Raw genomic sequence first — 22,905 nt, 5'->3', positions numbered from 1 at the left:
CACTCTGAGGCTGGATGCTTCCAGGCCAGAGAATGTGAAAATTAACTGTGTTGGGTGTTTGCAGCTGCAACTCTCAAGCAAACTAGTGTCTGGCTTCTGGAAGCCATGCAGCGCCTGTTGCCTTTGCTGCTGCACAGATTTCCCCCAGTTGCGGATGTGTGAAAGCTGATGTGAGAAACGCTGAATGTGCCCAGAGCAATTACACTGGAAGAACCTCTGCGGGTTCAGAGCTGCCTGCACGTGTGCCGTGAGCGAGCTATTGCCTGCGGGGAAAAGTACCAGGCTCAGTAGTGCACGGCAGAGAGGTGGCTCGGGTTGTGAACTCTGGTCGTGCTGTGTACCGTTTCCAACACACTGAAACCCTTCTCCTTCTTAATACCACTGACTTTGTCTATGGAGCATCCAGGGAAGCAAACGGTAACAGCAGCAGCCTGATGGTGGTTTGATTCGTGTCCCTTCCCCAACTTGCACAGAAGGTGGCGAATGGAGGTGCCAGGCAGGCAGCTGAAGAAGCAATTAGCTCTGCGTTCAGGCAGCCTTTTCCTGCGGAACACTTGGGGCAAGGGGATGATGGGCTTCAGCTTACCTTGGAATAGCAGCCATCGCTTTTGGACCCTTTCTGTAAGTGTCTGTAAGTCTTCCAAGCTGGTGTTAAATATGTGAGTGAATAGAAAATAAGTTGATGAGAGAAAATACTAGGGAAGCTGTACACGCAGTGTATGGAGATGGAAACAAGGCTGAGTTACAGGGGAGAGAATGAAAGAAAAAGCTTATTTGAGAATAGAGATCTTATCCAGAATTAAAATTCTTCCTTAAAATTAGTCTTGTCTTGAGAAATCTGATAGTATAGGTGACATCCTTGAGAAGTAAGCTTCCAAACTTAAGTTCCAGCTTAATTGTGGTGCTGGGTTGTATGCGTTATTTTTCATCCACAGCCTGTTTTCATAGGAATTATGTCGTATTAAACATCTTGCTAGGTAAAATTGCACCACAAGACCTCTTACCCAGAGGAGGCATGACCAGCTTTCTGAAGAAGGCAGTAAACTGTAACAGTCAGCTGTAATCTTGGAAGATGGGGAGGAAGAGCAAAACTTCTGCTCTTTGTGGTGGTTAAAATCCTGAATACATCTAAAAATAGTGTTGTGCACAGGATTTCTTTTTTTAAACTTGTCTAAGGAGGACTCGATGCAGATCTTGATTGGACTGGGCTGCGCAGTTAAGTCTGGCTTTACATTTTGCTTATCTCAGGGTCTTCTGAAGGTGGATCCATGAGGCTGGCCAATTGCGGTCCAAATGCTTGAGGAATCACAGGGAAAGTTTGAGAAAAAGTTCCAGGGTATCTTAAAACTGGCAGCTCATTGCTTTGGGGAGAGGAATTGATGACCTGAATTGGCCAGCTGCAGCCACGTGTCCCCTCGCAATGTGGTCGGGAAGGGGTTTACCAGCGGGAAGTACGGAGATGGTGAAAGAAGCACTGGCTTCTTGACTGTGGTTCCAGCTTCTGTATCACAAGATTGGAAAAGTTTTGTTTTTTTTTTCCCCTCTCACCTTTCCCTTTTTCTGCTCCGACTGTTATCTTTTTTTTCTCTTCATTCGAATGTCTTCTGTTTTTCATCTTAAACACAAATGTGGAAACAACAGGAATCGTATGTGAGTGCCTGCATGTGTGTGTGTGCATGCATTTCAAAGGCCAGGGAGAAAACATGTTTGAAAATAACTCCCTCCAGCGTTTTTTGTGTTTGTTTCTGTTTTTTCCTTTCCACTCTTGATTATTTAAGCTTAGTGAATATATAAAGTAAACTCGATGAAATGTATTCACATCTAAAAGTCATGAGAGGAACAAAACTTACTTGTAGTTTCTGGTAAGCTTGTTAGCAAGTTTCTGATAAGTAGACTTTAGCTGACCAGGAATGTTACATTGAAGTCCATATTATAATTTATTGTGGTTGAGAAGAGGAGGATAAGTTTCTAAATGGAGTTTTAAGAAAGGCATTTAAGTGATTCTGAAGTTGTGTCAAATTGTTACATTAACTGTTTCTGGTAATAAACCCTTGAAATGGCCCTGAATCATGGAGGATTTGGTTGCTGTTTACTTCAGACTTACAAGACACCTTCTAGAGTTCTTTTTAGAAATTATCAAAAGTATCAACTCTCTAAAATGAATTAAATTCAGTTCAGTTCAGTGTTGAGACTGGTGTGTTAATTTAACTGTGACTTGGTATTTATAGAGTACTTGTATTGCTGGTTTTTAGTTCAGTTTCTTTAATAATTTCCTTTGATCTTAAATGTTGAGTTAAAAAAAAAAAAGATATATTGTGGAATTTAGATTCTTTGAAGAGGAAAGGTGGATTTCAGAACAGAAGAGATGCTAGCATCACTTTGACTTTAAAAGTTGCTGCTTCCTCTGCATCCAAGTCCCTGGGGCTTCATATTCACATCAGGTGAAGTTGCTAGTTCCTTGGCTTACACCCCGTTAAAATGCTAATTAAAGATCTGTTTTGAGGATGGAGTGTTATTTTTAATTCAGATTGAGTCAATTTTGATCACTCCCCTGAACTTATTTTTGGTGACTTGGCTGCTATAACTTTCTCGCTATTTGCCAAATCCATTTCTAGAATAGTATCACGCCTTTTTGTTCAATCAGTGTTTGATGGGAATACGAAATGGTTACCATGTTCAGGAGCACCTGGGTTTCTTCCATTTATTCCTTATTCTGTATTGGGAAAATTGTATTGTCGTAGTTAGAGAAACCTCTGTCCCTACCCAGCGCTGTCCTATGTCCAGCTTTCCCAAGACCAATCCCTCCCCATCCCTGGCCGGGTCTGAACTTCCAGGCAGGTGTCCAGAGTCCTCACATTTTTGTTGCTCAGCTTCCGGACATCCTGATTGCGCTCATCGGTCACGTGCAGGCCATTTTTAGCAGGGGTGCAGCACGGCTCCCACATCTTCTGTTTGCTTGATCTACCACTTTTATCTTTATTTTGATCTTTTCTGAATAGTACATATCCTTCAGTGGTTGTACCCTACTTAGGACTGCTGTTCTGTGTTGTTTATGCTTTTATAGTAATTGCAGCTTTGCATCTTGCGCCCGGAGTTCGAGTTTGTTCCCTAAGCGGATAAAGAACAGCCCTACCACTAGCTGTGTTGTATGCCTGGCTATGGTTTTTACTAGTATTAACACTAATTTTTTCTTTGCTGTCCATTCTTAATCTGCTGATTATTTTTTCATCTGTTTGCTCTGTAGTCTTGTGTACTAAAACAGGGTGTGACAATTAAATGACTCCAGCTTCCCCTTGTTTCTCATTGCAGAGCTCTTCTTTCTTATGCCAGTGTTGATCTTGGCTAGTTTACAAATGTATGTGTGGTTTTTTATCATTTTCACTAATAGGTTTCTAGTGTTTTATTATGTAGTAAATGATAGTAAGGAGTTGTTTTCCTCCTAGATTTGCTGCTTTTGAATTGCAGCTTTCTTCTAAACAAGGATTTTGCGTTCTTTGATTTCCACCTTAGTAAATAATCTCAGAAAAACCTTTTGTAACTGTTTAACAACCAAAAAAAGACATAAATTTATCCTGCTATTACTACATCGAAGGGATAATCCAGCTAATTATGATGGATTTCTTTCTGTTTATAATTTAAGGAGATGTGCCCACTGACTTTAAATACTTCCCGTTGAACTGAAAAAGTGGCCAGAAGAACTTGAGTACAGTCCTAGCCGTAAAACTAAGTATTTGGTGTCTGCTTCCTTTTCTCTCTCTAAAGACTTTTTGGAGGAGCATTGGTGGCTTGAGAAGGCTTCTTTTTTAGCCAGTTCTGTTTTTTCTATCCCTTTGACTTTCTGTCCTCTCTTGAGCTCCCTCTGGCCAACTAACGAGATGGAAAATTGAGCAGTTGCGCAGTGTCCTTTTCACATGGCTCTAGTTCCAGCCACAGCGTTGTCCTTACCTTTAGGATCGGGTGGGTGGCTCCTTGTTTTTTAGAAGATATCAGTATTACAAAAGCTTTGGTTCAAGCCCTTGCCACGTTTCTGGTCTGTCTCCAGGCTGTTCTTTGCAGCTTCATGGCTGCCGAGCTCATGTCTGTTCGGCCTCCAGTAGAACAGAAGATACTTTGCCATCAGAGTATTCCCCATTTTTAATTTTTTTTCTGTTCGTGTATTTTTAATACACTTGCTGGTTGCCATGTGAGTTCTGTATAACTGATAAAAACCACGCTATAGTTTTTACTCATGCTGGTGGTATATGACTTCCCCTCAAAAAGAGATTTATGGTGCTGTGTTGCAGTACTTGCTGGTTATTACTGTGCATTTGTGGCTTTGATCCTGGGAGGTAATTGATGGTGCACCCCCATCCATTTCCATGTGCGCAGTCTGGTGAGATGCTGAAGAAGGCTGTGCGTTAAACAGCTTTCTGCTCGCTTGGGTGATGGTTACGCTAAGCTGAAAGACTGGCGAGGGGAAGGGTAGAAGCCAGAGGTATGAAGGAAGTGCTTCGGGCATGGCGTTCAGCTGTGGCTTGCCTGACACCTGGGGCTATGTATAACTTCATGGGAATGGTGGAGTTTTAAATAAACTGAACTGGAGCCTTTGTGGAAAGGTGCCCGGTGATCTCGATGTGCGTAGTTCCTGCAGCATCGGCAGCAGCTGCGTGGGGTCTCCCTGGCAGTGCAGCCGCCTGGGAAACGTGGCTGCAGCAATCCTCATCTGTGGAGAAAGCCAACGATACACAGAAAGTATGTGTTGTAATGTACCTCTGTTGTGAGCGTTTTGCCTGGCAGATACAGGGTTGACATGCTAGTTAACATGTTTCTTCTGGGCGGCTGTAAGTTTAAAAAATGTGGGGGTAGAGGAGTGGGGAATTTTGATCTGTAGACAACAGTCCTTCAATTACTTCTTCCAGGGGCATTTTTCCGAGGAAAAGCCCTTGGACAGTCTGCAGTGACCTCTCTCCTTTTCCTTCCATGGCTTGGTTGAGTCCGTAGAGCTGTACCTTTCTGAAGAACAAGGTCACTACTCAAGGCCAAATGATAGTGAACCAAGTTCACTAGCAAAGTTCACCGAGTTCACTAGCAAAGTTCACCAAGTTCACTAAGGGTGAAGGCAGTTGAAAGGGCTCTGGCTTTGACTATGTATGCAGGAGGGGGAATCAGAGCTAGAATTACATACCAGGGCTTACGCGCTCTTGCTAGCGCTTCGTGCTCTCTGGCATGGATATCCTGGCGCTGGCTTCCATTTGCTCCTTTTCTCTCCCCCATCTTTGCTTCCCCACATCTGTGGTACTGGAATTAGTGCTGGCTGTTCAGGAAAAAATGTTGTGGCTCCTGGGTTGGGAGCCAGGCAATACCATTTCCTATGTCCTCAACTGGTCTGGCTCTGAGGCAAACCAAGGAACCTGTGTCTGTGGATATTATGGTTAGCAAAGGCTAGCCTATATATAGTTTGGTTGATGGCTTTAGGCAAGCTATGATAAACCATGATCTTTTTTGGAGGGGAAGAATGAGAGGGATTACAGTGACAAGCTTTCAAAACCAACAATTAGTTTATGTTTTCAAAGTATGTCCACAAGTGGGGAGGTTGCAAAAACGCGTAATATTTTACAATCCTTAATGTAGAAATCTGTGGCTTTCTTTTCTTGTTCTTTTTGTTTTGTTTTGTTTTTAAATACATGGGACTTGATCTTAGGCTTCATTGTGTTTAGAAACTGCACATCATGTTGGACATGCAGCCTCTCGGGGAATGTGCTGATCTGTTGGCATGTATAAAAGAGACAAAAAGCTTGTGTGTCATTGAGGGTATGAGGGATGTAGAGGAGTAAGCTTACCCAATAACATTTAACTTAAATGGGTATGGTTGTTAAGAAGGGTATGCCAGACAACTCCACCGCTGGACATACAGCTTTTTGTCTGAAGGTCTCAGTCAATTAAAATCTCTCTTGAACAGAGCTGTTTATGGATCAGCATTTTTTATGCAAGTGGGAGACAAGTAGGAACAGTAAACTTAACAGTATTTTTATTCATTGACCTGACAGATTTCTCTTGTGATAATTGTCTGAGCACCATGGAGGCTTCTGCAACCTAACCACACACAGCAGGCACAGTGGGAGAAGACTTGCATGGCAGATCCTATTGCTTTCCAAGAGCGTATTTTCAAGCCTAGGGTTGGAAGCACTACAGGTGCGCTGCAGTGCACAAGATATTAAAGCTGTTAGGTTAGCTGCCCTTTCTTTCTTAAAACTGCTCGTTTCCCTTACTAATGTGGGTAAGTAAAATCCTAATGGTCGGCGTCAGATTCTTGTTTAAAAGGCAGAACCTTTTAGATAGTAACGAGTACCTTGGTGCCTGCTTCACAAACTCACTTGTTCTTGTTTTTCTCTTCTTTCTTGAAGCCACATTTCTGGTATGGTTCTTACAACATTAAACTACGGCTATCACCAGTAGCTCTGTTACCCTAGTTTTTGGCTTGTCTGTGTGAAGCTGCTGCTTCACAACAAATGAAGGTATCTCACTAGTAGCTCCTGATTTAGATGGGTTTGAATGCTGAGATCCTGCATTGATGGAAGCAGCATAAAAACTGTCTAGAGTTTGAGCCAGCTTCTCTTGCCTTTGTGCCATGTAAGTCGAGCTAAAACAGCCATAAGGAGCTTGGGTAGAAATTCTTCATGGGGAAAGTCTTAAGAAAAGAGCCTGTGCTCCCATCTCTCCCCTTGTGTTCTGGCATTTGTGGAGTGTGGAGGACAGGGTCAAGTAAAGCGGAGCTGCTACCTTTCTCTGGCTGTTACTGTTGTTTCTCCAATAGCAGAAGTTTGAAAGAACACTTTCCACTATGGCAAACAACACGTGGGTGAAAGGCAGAATAAGATTTTCTTCTATGATCTGTCCTAGTTGCTGGTGTTATTATGAAGACACTACTTGATCTCCTTACTTGGCTTTTCTTCATTCTGTTCCTCACCTTCAGTCCTGTCAGCTCAGCCAACAGATTTCAGTCACCCTTCCTACTCCTTGAGTACTGCTCAAAGTACTGAGGGAGTAACATGCCACAGCTGTCGCTTCCCAGTTCTTCTCTGATAGTATTTGCTTGTCCTTTTCCTTGGGTTTGTGGAGAGAGACAGGACTGCATGTGACTGCTTGGTGGTAGTTGTCAGACATATTAGAGGATGAAAAGTAACACAAAATATGAGCATGTAGAGAAGACTAAGAATCCAGTCTTGGAAGAATATCCTTGTGTTAATGCAATACTCTCTAGTATTTGAATCTAGTATGCAGAAGTATTTGAGAGATGAGATAGATTTAAAGGGGGGAATGAAAGTATTTACATGGTCAGCATCATCAGCTGTAACATTGATATGCGAGTGCCTGCATGATCTTACAAAATTGGTTTTATGCTATTTTTCTAGTGAAGGGCTGTGTAGTTGCAGTCTGCCTGTCCATCTGTCAGTCTCTCCTTTGTAAATTTTGAACACACTGGTTTTGTTCCAGGTAAGCTTGAACAGGTTTTGGAAATTTCAGAAATTCAGACTCCTGTAACATTTGTGGGAATGGCTTGCTTCGTGGCAAAAGACCACAAACACCAAAAAGCGTTGTAAGGAGACCCAATTAGTTCTGCAGACACTTTGGGGAAGGAGATCCTAAGCATGAAAGGTGCTTACTTGAAAATATAGTTGAGTGATAATGGAGGCAGCCATCCGAAGTCAACTGAAAAATAGTGTAATTCCTGATTTTGAGCTAAAATATGATTTAAATTAATTTAGTATAATCCATAAGATCTCTTAATCCCTTTGTCCTAACTTTTCACGCTGTGACAAGAGATACCTTTAGTATTTGTCTGTTGTGAGAAACAATAGTTTTAATGCGTTGATGAATTTTGGCAAGGTAGCAACAGTTCTTCATGTGTGAACATACTTGTCTGGTCCCCGTAATTGTTTTGCAACACAATCTAAACATATGTTGAAAAAAAGTCCAGGCATTTTTGCTGGCCTTATAACTGTTTAGGCTCTTCGTGTTGAAAATAAATTTCCCAAACAGTTTATGCAGCTGGAGAGAGGGGGATAAAATTTCTGATTGATGGTGAGGGGCAGTAAGTGTGATTCCGTGATTGACTCTTGACTGCCACAGGGCAGTAGGCCTGAAACGTTTTCTTGTTTCCATGGGCTGTCTGTACTTCAGGTCTCTCCAAGAGCAGTCAACGTTGCAAAACGTCATACGTTGAACGTCTCTGCTCTGCGTTTGGAGGCTCTTTCATATCACCTTGTATCCTCAGGAAAATGAGAGAGAAATTTCACATGCCGGAGCATGGGCTGCACTGCATGTTGTGAGATTCTGGTACCACCTTTTTCTACCAGTTTCCATTACGGGACATGGACATTAAACAGCCTTTTTTTCTTAGTCAAGTTGTACATCTCTACCTTAGACTTAGGAAACTAACTTTTAGTCATCTTACACATAAGGTGATTGAAGGCTTACAGAAGTTTTATTCTGGCTGAGAAGGGACAGTGGAATTATTATGGTGGTCTGATTTAACAAAATAAAATCTGAATAAAGCTGAAAATCAGCTCTTTCATTACTTTTCCATTTACAGCTGTTGCAGTCTCACTGGACAAGTAGACTTGGGAATATATCTTCATGTGAAATGTTGCAAGGAATGCAGAAGAAAGCTATACAGTTTGGTTTGTGTTCAGTTGGACATCCATTTAGTTTCCTTTCTCTGGAGGAGATCTGTTTTTCTTAAAGTACTTCTTGTTGCTGAGTGTATAAGTTTGCAGTTGTTTTCAAAACAGTCTAATTTGTACTTTATTAACATTTTCATAGATATTGTTGAGTGTCATTACCGAAATGATTCAGCACTCTGAAGAGCTCTGATACGCAATGAGCAAGAAAACGTTGCATCTGTTTTACCTACTGTTTTTTGGCTGCCTGTCCCTCAAACTTGTTTTTCTAAGGAGTGAAATCTCTGCATGTTAGACTAATTACTGCATGTCAGTTCCTTAACTCTTAAAGAGGCTTGGACGTCGGCTATGCAAAAGTAATGAGACGTGCAGTGATGTACCCAAGGGTCCAAATATCTATCACGCACGTGCAGTTGAAATGACCATGGGAAAGGAATGTGGTGCTAATTGTCTCTGTAGCAAGCCATGGACTTGTGTTCCCCCCGCCCCCCGTTCACTTTAAATATAGTGGTGAATAATATTCATGAGCATCGATGGTCCAGGGACCTTAAAACTTGCCAATTCATAATTGCTCTTTGCCACATATGTTTACTTACACCTGTGCAAGGGTCAGCCAAAGTGATACCAGGTGAGTTAAATCCATAAACTATTTTCTTTTTTCTGGTGTTGTTGGGGCCTGACTTTGAAATCGGTGAAAACTTTGCTGTTGCCACAATTCACAGAGGAATAGGCTGTTTGTTCTTAAAATTTTTCTTCCTTAGGAAGAGGTCTGCTTCTGCTTCCACTTTGCCCTCCCGGATTACGGAACAATCTCTTCCAGTGCTGAGCTGTGCGAGTACAGGTGTCCCTTCTGATTGCATAATAAGAATAACCAGATTTGTGTACATTTCCCACTTTCTCTTTTTTTTTTTTTCTCTTTTAAAGCCTGAGACTGCAGCTGTGCTGAAGCGCACTGTTGAGGCTCTCATGGAGAGAGGAGCTGTTGTGAGGAACTTAGAAAACCTGGGAGAAAGGTCTCTACCTTACAAAATCTCCAAGCACAAGGAGCGTCACAGAAGAGGAGGGTATGCACGATGCACTTTTCCTTAAAATCCTTTAAGTGCTCCATTATAAATGTACATCTGTAACTCTCATTGTTTGGTCTTCCTTGTGCTTTTTGGGAGTACGCCTGTAACGTCTGTGATCTCGGTAAGGTTGCGTGTGGCTGGGTGTGCATGCGTGCGTTCTGCTTCAGGTGGTCTGTGTCTTTTATTCTGCATGCTTTTGGCTTTTTGTTGATGTTTAGTCATCGTGTTAGGAGTAGCCTGAGTCCAGGCCTGCAGAACCACTTTCCTCGACATACACAATGTTATTTTGTTATGTCGTTTTTACATAACTATTTTCCAAGCCAGTCAGGCTGTTTACTGATAAAAGTTGTACTTAATCTGCTGGTTGCTAATTGGCAGGATTGATTCTTTTTCTCTAATGCATCTGAACTAAATGTTAATTTAAATGTGTACCCTGTAAGACTCGCTTGTGTTTCTGATACAATTTTTGTTAAGGATGTTAAAGATGACCGTGTGGTTTCTGGGAAGTAAATGTAAATGAAGCTGTGAACTGGCACCTCGGATGTCGGGCTTCCCCCGCAGTGCAGGAGGAAGGTGCTGTGGATCGCACCCCCTGCTCGCTTACGCCAGTGTGTTGTTGCTCCTTGAGGCTACCTCCGAAATGGATGCTGGCTCTCGCAAGGACTGGGAAATGTTGCTAGGCAACCCGCACTGCGCTGGGGCTGCCTGCGGTAATCAAAATAACAATTAGCAACGCACTCCTCCTAATCCCTGTAATGCAACTGTGCGTAATGGGATGGTTGGCCAGCCTGCCTACCTGCCGTCTTCCTTGAGGGGCGTTTGGCGCTAGGGAAGGCGAGGCGACTCCAGAGGTGCACCTTTCACGAAGCCCTTCTTGGATCATCTCCCCGGGGGTGACTCACAGTTTCACTCCCTCATCTGAGGACCTCTTCATTCTCTGCGAAGTGGGAGAGGTGACAGCTGCCAGTTAGAGCAGACTGACAGAAAGGGTAAGGGAGGGAATCTCCACCACGTGCCTGTTACTTAACTGAAAGCAATGGCGTTGTGGCCGTGACTGTCTTGCGCTCATGCTCCGTGGTGTCCTTCAAAACATGGCTTGATCCTGCCAGTTTTGCATTTTAGGATGAAGTTTTGTTGCCTACGCACGGGAGCTAATCAAAGCCTCATCTCAAGACAGAATTACTAATTACCTCGTGCTTCTGTTGGAGTAGAAGCATTTCATAAACATTAAAGTCTTTTCCGACAGCTTCAGCAGAACAAGGAGATGGTGTTAACTCTCCTTGTACAGGTGGGGAGCTAAGGCAGAGGGCCTCAGTTCCACTAATTTTGGATGCTGAAGTTGAGACTTTTAGCTTCTAGGTTATTTCCCGCCCCCCCCCTCCCCCCCCCCCGAGTACTTAACACTCTCTAACATTCACTGCTTCGGATGACAGTTTCAGCTTGGCTTGGGTGGCAGTACTTCTGCAGATCAGGTCTTGGATTCTTCAACAGGGAAACCAGGACAGGAGAAGACAGTAACCAGCATCACAAGAACTATGTAGCAGAGATAAATAGAAGTTATTTCTTCAGGGGATCTTTCAGACATGTAAACTAGCTTAACTCATTTACTGTAGCAGATTACCTGCTTAATAAGCATGATGAGGGGATGTGTAGATTATAATCCTCTTCTTTGCAGAGTCCTTAGAGCAGACATATTTTGCGTTGCGAATGAGGCAAGATTTTAGTAGGAAATAATTGCAATTGTGTCTTGAAACATGGGCAGGAAGCCATCAGATGAATGTCGCCATCTCTGCTCGTCCTCCACCTCCCAGGTCAAGTGTCTCTAAATACTTAGCAGTTATTCTGCTTGCCCAGGATTTGGATCCGCTGTATTTGAATATGACAGTTCCCTCCCCTAAATTGCTTGGCTTCTTGAAAGGGAGAAGCAATTGAGAGAGGATACGACAGGAAATAGTTGGTTTGTGTGCTTTTAATTGGAGAACTGAAATACAGGAGACAGGAGATATTACAAGAGGAAGCAGCAGGCAGTTTTAGTACCTAGTAATGTGGGAGAATTGTATTTCTGTAGATTTTGCTGAGGAGACTGCAGTTCAGTGTACGGGTATGGTGGATTCCTGGTATACCATCCAATATTTTATGTGGTCTGGAGAAGTTGTTACTCAGGATGTTAAACATAATCTAGGAATAGGAAGTGAAAAGTCAGTTCTTGATCCACCTTATAAAATCAGTCAGTTCTACTTTACACCATCTGTTAAAAGGAATTTTTTTTTTTTTTAACAGGACAAAGGTAAAAAGAACAAAAAGGCTTTTCAAGACACCTCACTAAGCTGAATATACACCTGTACTTACTAAGAAATCCTAAGATCTTTTCTCCTTCATAGCCAATTTTTAATTCTGTCTATGTTCCCGTTCTTAGCAAGTTGGTATAGAGTGGTGTATTAGGTAGTACAGTGTGTGTCACCTTTTCCTTAGTCTGGGCTTTTTCTGAAATAACTGAAAGGGCTTCTGCGAGAGTGCAAATGATACTGTGTGTCTGTGGCGGGGGAGAGTGTTGAATCTTTCAAAGCTTTTCATTTTGTGGTTGGTGTTTTTTTTTTTTGTTTGCTTTTTAAAATTTAATTGTATTTTATTTTAGTTTTGTGATTCTTAGCAGAGCTTCAGCTAGTTTATTTTCCACTAGTATGTAGATGGTTGGAGACTTAGGATGTACGCTGAACCCGTTACTTCCTTGGACCTCCTGGCTGGTGAATCATATGAAAATTAGTGGAACACAATATTCGTAGCAACAAATTATATGAAAATTAGTGCAATACAATAGCATATCTCTTAGAGACAGCCCTTGTCCTAGTGACCGCTGCACAAACCATCTTCCTGTCACTCAGAATGGTATGGAATCCCCCCCACCTGCGTGGGGTGTTTGCCTGAAAAACAGACCGGAACGATCTTCCTCACCAGCGTAGTGAGCCTAGCTTTGCTCCCTTATAAAACACCCAGTGCTATCCAGGCTGCGTCTCTTAACCTCAAATCAAGGGCCATCAGTAGGGCAGCACCAGCTATTTGCAGGTCGACTGAGACTTGCTCTGTGGCACGCCTAGTAGTCAACCTTCTCCCAGGCTTTTGCTGTACGTTTTATTCATTTAGTTAATTCCGTTTTTAACGGCAATTCAAGTCTTTATATACAGCCTATCATAAAACTGAGCGATTGACAGCAAAAGGACACACAAGCGCGATGTGCACGGCAACACTACTGCTGGACTTAGCCAGGTTTTGGTAGTGTCTTTAGTGAACAGTAAAGAATTAAACTGCAAAACACCTACTCATAGGTCAATAGGGAGGATAGTTGTCTCCTTAATAAAGCGCTTTTCCCCCCTCTGAGTTCTGTAGTGCTTTGGCATCATCTGTCCCAGATATACTGCATTACAGGCACATTACAAATTTAAGAATATACAGGAGACTTCACAGAGAATGAGAATTTTACTGCCAATTGATCTGTAAAGCTGAGATTTTTCAAAGCCTGCCATAGGGGATTGTGGCCCACAGCTGTCACAGGAATGAGCAGTTTTACTCTCCCAGGCAGCTTTGAAGACCTCAGATCACACATATAATTGACTTGTTTCTTCTCAGGAAATTATATTCACTGAGCAGGTGGTGCATGTGCATTGAGGGTATATTAAAACAAATTTAGGTCTTTCTCTTAAATGCATCTCTTTTGGCAGAAAACACCCTTTTTTTGAGAGAGAGAGAGACCTAATATTGACAGCATTTGCATTTAAGTAATTATGAAAATAGTATGTTTCAGGAACTCTGTAGATATGTCTGAAGAATCAAACTTTTAAATCAATGGTTTACTGATATTTTAAACTGAAGTTGAATTAGCTACTAATTCACATTTATGGTATTAATTGCCATAGTAGAACATTAATATTTTGTTTTTAAAGTATTTAAGAGCGTGATTCAAGTAACATCTCACAAAATTGTAACAAATAGTATTCACCTTACAGATGAATAAAATGTGACAAGGATACATTGGTTCCAGTGTGGGTTATGTATGTAAATTTAGTTGAGGCATTGAGCCTGAGTGACTTGCCCGTGGCCACCGTGCCTCTGAAAAAACAGTGGAAGAATGTAAATAAGGATTCCCAACTTTATCTCCTAATGGGCAATAGATTTGTGCCAAATATTTGTTCTACTAGTTGCTGCTTGTTTATAATTTTTAATGAGTTGTATTTAAATTGCTTCTAACACAGTGCATTTTTTTTTAACATTGTATTACATGTGTCAGGAGGTGCTTATTTCTGGAACAAACAAAGATGAACTGATTTAAATAAGGTGTGTACTAGTATTTGAATTCAGGGAATGTTAAACTCTGGATTTGTTGACTGTTTAAGATGATACAGAAGCATCGAATCCCTCAAAGCAGCTTTCAAATAAAGGGTCCAGACTGGGGTTGGGGGATGACATTGCAGAGCCATTGCTGCATATTTGGTCAGTGCTAAACTGGAGAATATTGCAACTGCTTGTAAAATGATAGATCTCAGTAGCACGGTCTGTGGGTTTGCACTTTGTGGCATACCTGTTTTCTTTGGCCTTGCCAGGCTATGCCTTAATCATATGCTTGTGACACTTCATGCTTCAGGGCATCAGATAAAGGAGGTGGTTTGGGGGACGTGGTTGGTATGTAGGATATTTTTACTTCAGGGGAGATGGTGCAAGGGTGGCTGCAAAACAGATCTTTTAAAAAATAAGATTCAGACACTCCTTTGGGAAGGTAATGGCTCAAAGTTTTTGCAGACCAGGAATCTATTAAACTGGAAGGAGCTACAACAGGGGCTTTGGGGAGAAGAAAGTGGCCAGGTGTAACTGGGTTTTGAATACTGGGTATCTTGCTGTCCCCTAGAGATTTGTTGTTAGTGATTTTATTTCCCCCCCAAATGTTGCTTCCATTCTTATTTTTGTTATCTCTGTTGTAGAAAAGATGACATACATCAGCCTGGTCAATGCTCAGATTTAGTACAGTTTTGTAAATCAGTAGAGCACTGTGGCTTTTCCCTTCTATTTTGTTTTGTGGATGTGTGTGCTTTCCCCTATTAAATCTACCTGTAACACAGTAATGTTTTTAGACCTTTCTCCCCACATTTTTATTATTTCATTTACTCTATTTGTGAGTTCTCCAGCGAAACTGTGTGTAATTCTGATTATTCATAACAATTTCCATGTTCTATTTGCCAGTTTTTCATTGCCTTGTTTTTTTTCCCTTTCAAATCTGATTTTGAAAAGATGGCAATTTTCTTTTGTTATTTGCTTGCTTGTCTCTTAATCTTTTTGTTTTGCTGTTCATTCCTAGTTATCTCATCAACCCACTTGTTCTCTGAAATAGCAAACTCCTCAGGTCTTACTTTTGTTCTTGCTGAATTGTATTTTGGGAGCTTATCTTAACATGTGCATGGGGAATTTTCTGTGGGAGGTGTGCAGGGACTCTGGTGATTGCCAGGGTCCGCTGAGGAGCACAGGGTATATACAGATAGCATCTAATGGGATCAGGAGACAGAAAATCCAGGTTGCAATGTTAGTTGTGCTGTGAACTTGTTTGTGTGATGGGGGAAGATGGCAAGGCAAGGAGGTCCTGTCCCAAGGACGCAGCATGATGAACTCAACTTGGCTTCCAGGCCCTGCAGTGCTGCGTTTACTGCCCAGGAGCTGGGAGCACCAAACTTCAGTACCGGTTTCCCCTCTGCTACAGCGGGGAAGGCTTGGAGGCTGTCCTGGCCTTCCCACAAATCACTCCCACCTCCTCTGGGTGGTTTAGGGTCTGAAGCGGTTGGCCATCCTGCGGGAGCACCTCGTGTTTTGTCTTCATTATGTGGTGCGTGATGTAACGTTGCTTTGCCAAAGCGCCTGCTCAGGAAAGGGGGCACGACTCTCCCGTTTCTCGGTGACTCAGTGGCCCAATGCACAAGAAATAGTTATTAAGAGTATTTCAGTAACTGAGCATCATGTTGTTTAAGGGATCTGAATATTTTGGAAACACATCCATGTAAATTATGTTACATGTTCAAACTTCTCCTCTTTCCATAAAGTATCTGAGCTGAAGAACTGTACTTACAAAACTTATTTTTAAACAAGCAGCTTGTGGCAGAATAGTATTCCACGTGGACAAGAGATGCTGAAGTGTCTTCCAATAACCTACGCTGTCTAGATGCAATTTTATTTACTTTATTTGTAAGAGTGAAATAATAGTTACCCATCACAATTGTTCTCTGGAGCGTTTACAAGTTTTAACAACCCTTCTCTTCTCCCCACCCCCTAGTAAAATACAAACTATTGCATAGTTAAAGGACTTCATCCTGCAGATAACTGTACCGACGTGTTTAGCTTCACTCAGGTAGACCGTCTTGATGATTTTCATGGCTATTGAAGACCAAAGAGGAGGAAGGAAAAAGAGATGAAAGAGGTTGCAAAGAAAAACAGATGAAAGAGACGGCAAGCTTTCCTTTCTTAATACCATCAAACTAAATTTATAGCTAATGCACAACCTGTGTTGTTCGTTGCTGTTCAGATTTTAGAACATCTTGATCTGTTTCAGCAAAAAGGAGTTCTGGGTCTGTAATGCACTTGGATGAGAACAAAACCAGTTTGAATATTTGAGTATTACGTTTGTAGTATTTTCTGCTAAATTGATTGTCTTCTTCCACTAGATGGGGCTTTCTTCATTGATGAGTTGAACCATTACTTTTCCTTAAAATGCTTTTGTCCACATGCATGCGTGCATGTGCCTCAGGTATCAGAGCCTTGAAGTGGTTTTTTCCTTCACCTTATCTGTGGGAGTGCAATTTGCAACTTTGGTGCTTTTCAGAAGAAATGGCACGGTGCAGTAATTGGTGACGTTGAGACGCCAGTGTCATTTTCTGATGCACTAAATTCTGTAGCATCCTTGTGCAAGCACATTGATTAAATGTGATGGCCACTCTTAAATAGTGGCTTTGGTGGGATGGGAATCAGTCACCATTTTGGTGGTTTTTAAGCTGTGAATTATACGGAAGGCAGAGAAGTGACACAAGTAGAATTAATACCCGCTTAGTAACTTCAGCCCTGCTCATAACAACTTTGCAAACTTTTCAAATGCTGCCCAGTGAGCAGGACTTTTCAAATACTCCAAATATGTCAGGCTGGTTTCTCTTTTGCAGTTTAACAGTGTTCTTTTGTATTTTTCTGCTGTGCCGCAAAATGTCTTTCCATTATTTAATTAGCTTAATAACAGGCGTCTATGTATAGAATTTGGCAAATGAAATTTCTGAAGACTCTGGATGGTAAAATGTATTTTTCCCCAAAGTACTTGCTCATTATGGATTATTTGCGTCATTGCTGTGGCACAGTCTAGTTACTAAGATACCATCTTTTGGTTTTGATCTGGTCCTTCCCAGTTGCTGTCCTTGTGATTTTCAAGGGATGTCCATCTATTCCATACCTGTTTTTTAAAAGCTAAAAGTAACACGTGTACTAGTCCTTCCAGCTACAAAATGATAATCCTTATGAGCATGAACTTGCCTGCCTGCCCTGCTGAGGAAGGGTAGCTACCACCAGAGTGGAGAAGAAAAGCAAACTATCTCTCTTCAGAGCAATGCAGTGGTCCCAAAGATGAAGTGATCATTCAGGTAGCAAAACAATTTCATTTTTATAGGATTACCTGAATGAGAACAAATGTCCAGCTGCTCTCACGCGAGTGCTGCAGCTTGCTTTCCTCCAGGCGTTTTGCTGTTTCCCTGGTTGATGCTTCACCTCTACCTGTTCATCAGAACATCATCTTTCCTTTTTATCTTCCACCTCCCTGCTGGGGAAGCTTACACAGACTTACTGCTGCTATGTAAAGGAGAAATTTAAGCATACAGGCATTTTTTTGGGCACAACCACGGGACCACACAGCCTCTTCCAACTCCACCATATGTGTGCTTTTCCCTTGGCTCGCCAGGCTGACAGAGTTGTATTCTAGGAGGATTCAAAAGTGAGTTGTGATCCAGGTGCTTTTCAGTGTTCTTTGTAGTCCTATACTGTCCATTTGAAAGCAAAATATTTGAGTATCCTTAGGACTCAAGGTTCAAACAATTTCTGCCTTGAAGATGTTAAAAAGAATAAATGAAACCTCGCTTTTTTCTCCCCCCCCCCCCCCCCCCCCCGGCAAAGGTATGTTCTCCTTTGTTTGAGATAATATGATTTTTTAATTCTTTTTTTCAGTTAATGCATTGTTGTAATATGTTTCAGTCAGCTCTCCTGTGTTTAAATCATCCTGCTATTTACAGTTGAGCAGGATGACAAAAATAACTGTGGTCTTGTAGTGAATCAGTGGAATTTTCCTGCATTTCTCCTGTGATGACTCGGCTGACTCCTAGAGAGCCTAAATGCTTTTGCATTTTTGCTTGCAAGAATGAGGTGGTTTCCCTCCTGCATTCCTGTATTTTTCCCTGTCTTTAAGTCTCACTGGGATTTGGTTTTGTTTACTACACAAACAGTAGCTACTGCGTTGTGTATTGGGTCATAGATCACTGCCTGAAATTAAGGTTGCTGCATGCCTTATTGAGGCTGGGTTAAAAAAAACCCATGGCCTCATGACAGCTGATTTAAATGTGTATATTTGGGGGGGAAAGGGTTCCAGATCTCCTCAGGGACTGCATTGTCAATTGTGTTTGGTTATTGCTTTTGTAGCTGGTAGTTTCTTCTCTTTAATGAAGAAATAATGTTTTTTTACGCTCGCCCTCTTTTCCTTCTCTCTTTTTTGGCAGAGGAAGGCAATCGTTGCTTGTTAACGTTGAAGAGTGGTGGTTGTTTTTAAAAACTCGCATTGTCCCCAATTACTGCAGTTTTGTATCGTCAGATAAAATACCTATTCTGCGAGGAGTCATAAAGATATGCTGTAACAGCTCATCCTCCCATCCCCCCCTTCTCCTTCAGTTATCAACAGTGCGTCAGTGGAAATTTCCACCCTTTGCTAATGTGAGAGAAAGCACAAAGTTGCAAAGCAGCCTTTGGAGAAAAAAAAAACCCGTATTGCCGTTTTAGGAACACAATGAAAAGCAGCATACGACTTGCAAGCAGAAATGAAATTAAATTCTCGAGAAATGGTGGGGCTAAAATGGCGTGGCAAGGAGCACGGTTTGCGATACGAACGAATGGTCTTGCTAAAGGAAGGGGGCATGAAAGTGGTGGTGGTGGATCACTAGCTAGAATTTCTACCCCCATCCTCCTTTCTGTTAGTTGCAACTGTGAGAGGATTTGGAAGGCTTTTTGCCAAGGAGAAGAGTTAAGTGTCATCTGGTAAATTTACCAGTGGCTTTAATGGCTTTAACAGAAAATACGACTTCCCCTTTTTAAGGGGTGTGCGTCTCTCAGATGTTGCTGTGCGGTATTTCTAACAAGTTGTCCAAGCTTAAAAATCGTTTCTCTGCTTAAACTTTTAACCGGGTGGCATCTCTTAATTCTGGAGACCAGAAAACAGCAGGCAGTTCAGTTTTCCAAATATATTAAGCCGAATCCTGTTCCCATTGAAGCCTGTGAGGATTTGTGAGGAGGACTGAGCCCACCAGAGTTCTTCCAAATCCTTTTTGAGGCAAGTTATTCCTGTAGCTCTCGGTAGCCCCGCTGCAGTCGGAGGAGCAGCACCTTCGCTGACGTGACCTGGCACTGGTCCCTTGGCTTCAGTGACGCTCGGCCACAGCCCGCACCAGCTGGGCATCTCTTCTGGAGGACTCATTGCTTCAGTACAGGCTGCAGGGAGATTTTTTTTCCATCAGACCCCTCACATATGAGAATTCAGTGCTTCAGTCTAGTCTTTCTGAAAAAGATTTCAGAGCTAAATTGTGGCTATTAAGATTTTCAGGATTAGGATGTCTGGCTAAGGAGAAGTTTCTTCACTGTGTTTTCCACAGGTGGGTTCCACCCCTGTGCAGTAATCCAGCACACGCTGCTTGAGTCATTTCTGGCCCGACGGGTCTGCTCTGTGTGTAATGTTTTTGAAGTAACACATTTAGTTGGATGAAACTGAACGCGATGCAGGATGAAGAACATGAGCGTCTGTTGTTCGTGACCCCATCTTCCCATATTTCCTGTTCAGACTCCCGAGTTCAGCTTCTGGTCTTGGGGACTGAACCATTCAAGGTTACCCTTATGAAGGTGGACTGTGAAGTGTGATGTTCACGCTGTAGTTGACTTAGTAAGAATCCATTCCTCTTGCAGAACGAATTCCCCTCTGTTAGGTACAGTTTTTGAAATCAAACTGGGATGCTTGTTCCTGCTTGGGTAATATGACTTCATTTAAGGGACATCGCTTTCAGGGTATACCGATGCTTCATGGGGAGGTGTGCTTGAGTGGACTAGGAGGAAAGGGGAGCTTTAATAAGAGGATGCATAAAGATTAGAATGAAATAGCTAGGTGGGAAGTGCTGTGCTGTACATTTAGCCTTTAAATTACTGCTAGTCTTGGAAACGAGGTGAGTGGTTAGTTCTCTTCAGTAGGATTTCTGAGACAGTTGCAGTGTCTTGTTGCTATACTATAGTTAGTGCCATCCGAAATGCAAAGTGATTAAAAAGTGTTCTGGTTACAGCTCCATTGACAACGCTGGTTCATTCACAGCATTTCAAGGGAGGAAGGATGGCCAGTGACATGGCTCACTCATTTTTTGCATTAGTATGGTGGCTGGCACTAGGTCGCTCATAACTTGCAGGAGCAACAGACATAATGTTGCTAATGAATTTAAGGTACATCTCATGATAAGAGATGGGGTCTGAATTGGCATATCTGAGATTAAGTTAATGCGCAGTGCATGGTTGTGTCCCTTGTCTGAAATGGAGCTCGTGAAGTGCAGTAGGCCTCTTTGCTTGTTTGGGTGTACTGGAGTTTTAAAAGCCTTTTGCAAAATCATAGCTGAGCTCGTGAAGAAGGTTCAGTTTTTCAGCAAAGGAGTTTATTGCAGAAGTGACCTTGGTGACCTGAGATATTAATGGGGAGCAACGATCTCCTTCCTGTAGGTAGGCGGTTGGCTTTTTCTTTATAGATGTCAAAGATGGCTGTGTGGCGGACACGAAGTGCTTACCTGGAGCTCTGCATTTTATACGCACTGTGCACGTGTGGAAGTAAGACCGTTTCAGTCCTGCCAAGGTCAGCACGGCAGTATGCTTGTCAGGTGCCAGCTGCGCAAGTGGGCATTGCCTGTAGGCGGCTTCGGCTTCCGCCCTCAGATTGAAAATTTAAGACGTGTTCACATTAGAGATGTGCTTAATTTGGGATAAGTCCATCTCCTTGGGTTTCTTTTGCTGTTTGTTTTCATTTCCATTCAGCTCCGAAGTAGAACTTTCAAGGAAGAAATGTGCCTGTATGTATGTAAGCTTGAGATGTTTCACACTGGCATCTATACCCCAAAGAAACAATGCTGTGAATTCGAAGAAGGAGAATGCGTGTTGTAACTGAAATGAATGTGCCACCCTACCTTTTTTTTATTTTTTTTAAGACTATTCAAATCAAGGTGTGGAAATGAATCGAATAGGTACAAGAAGAGTAAGATCTCTCTTAATCTCCTTGGGTAAGCAGTGCTGTACAACAAAGAAAAGTTCAGGCTGAGCCTGCTTCAATTGAATTTTTCTTGTTTGAAATCAAGATAATACTGAGCTTCTATTTAAAACAATTCTGGTACCAAAATGTAAGAAATAATTAGAAAGTTTCATTTAAGAAATCCCACAGAACAGTTACTTGAATTGAAGTTGTTGCAGTACAGGTATTTTTTTTTATTGTGTGTATGTTTCTCATTGCAGGTATTTTTTGATAGACTTAGAGGGCCCACCTTCGATTGTATCGACCATGATGGATCATTTAGGACGTGATATTGATGTAATTAGACGTGCTTTTATAAAGCATCCTGTATCAAAGACAGAAGAATGCAGTGGCATAATCCCAATCAACTATGAAGATAAATTAATTGCCAAGAAGAAGTGAATATTCCAAATAGCATGTTTGAAACTTTTTAAAAAATTTTTTATTCCTGCTTTGGAAAACAACTGTGATAACTAATGTCCATCAAAAATAATGAGTTTTGGCCATGTTACGTGTGTGGTATAGTACACTATCTTAAGTTACTGTAACATTTGAGGTTTCTTTTTGTTTCAAATGATTTGAATAGACTTAATCTGTATGCTTATCTTGATATTTGACAACTCTGAAAATTGATTTTCTTTTCTCTTAGAGCATTACGTTGATAATGAAGATTTATCCATCATCAGAATGCTAAAAATAGCATTCTTTTCTACAGACAGATTACTTCAGAATATGTGTATTTACATAAGAGATTAAGAAGTCTACAGTGTAAATATAGCAGTATGGGATGTGATTTGTTGGAGGGTTTTTTGCTTGTTTTTGGAAAAAGGTAATAAAAGCGTGATTAAAAATAAAACTTGACTCATTTTTTTTAAAAGCAGAAAAGGTACAAGAAAAAATAACTTACATTGCCAAAAGACACGTCATACTTCTTTCTTTAAGGTAATAACTCTGTTCAAAGTACAGGTGAAAAATTATTCTCTATAGAAAAGGCCAGAAACTTCCAGGTGGCAGGTTAGAGAATAACCATGCTTACATATGAACAGAAGAATAAAAGAAGCTTTGTTTTACCATCAGCTAGACCCAGGTGGACATTTCAATATGAGAAAAACGTCAGGACAAAGGTCTTAACGTATATTTTGTCTTGCTTTTGCTCTTGTAGAAACAGGAGAAACAGCGATGGGTGTGAAAGATGACTTTAATGCAGTGTGACCTCCTGCAAGTCTAACATAAATTCAGTGGTTTCCAGAGGATCTCCGTATTTCCCCCATGCTACCGAAGGAATGCACGGGCCATTTCTCACAACTAAGGAGTGTGTTTGTAATTTCTGTAGAAAAAAGTAAGTTGACAGAGATGAGTTGTTAGGCAAAGAGGATGTTCTTTACATGAATAACCTTCACCTAGAAGCTGCCTCCTCTGGCACTCCAGTGTTGTGCGTTGCCAAAGGGAAGGCCGGTCTGGAGGCCAAGGTCAGATTCCCGGAGACCTGTGACAGGCTGCTCTCTGGCGTGCTATTTCATCATGAGTTTGTCTGTCCTCTTTTGTGGAGGTAGCTGCGTCATTTTCGGGGGGGGGGGGGGGGGGGAATGCTGCTTTTTTTTTT

The 22,905-nt window shown here is 41.8% G+C and overlaps 1 protein-coding gene across 1 annotated transcript in view; it reads left to right on the top strand.

Moving 5' to 3' along the window:
* Nucleotides 1-22,139, top strand: part of MRPS6 (mitochondrial ribosomal protein S6) — a 46,989-nt gene extending 24,850 nt beyond the window's left edge. The window contains exons 2-3 of the mRNA XM_082303805.1: nucleotides 9,585-9,724; nucleotides 21,524-22,139. Of these exons, the coding sequence (XP_082159931.1) occupies nucleotides 9,585-9,724; nucleotides 21,524-21,704 (321 nt within the window). The 3' untranslated portion in view covers nucleotides 21,705-22,139. The remainder of the gene's footprint in view (nucleotides 1-9,584; nucleotides 9,725-21,523) is intronic.
* The last annotated feature ends 766 nt before the right edge of the window (nucleotides 22,140-22,905 follow it).

This window comes from Platalea leucorodia (genome assembly GCF_965183815.1).
Source record: "Platalea leucorodia genome assembly, chromosome: 2".
Classification (NCBI taxonomy): Eukaryota; Metazoa; Chordata; class Aves; order Pelecaniformes; family Threskiornithidae; genus Platalea; species Platalea leucorodia.
The sequence above is the reverse complement of the archived record's forward strand: the minus strand, read 5'-3'. Positions and strand labels throughout refer to the sequence as shown.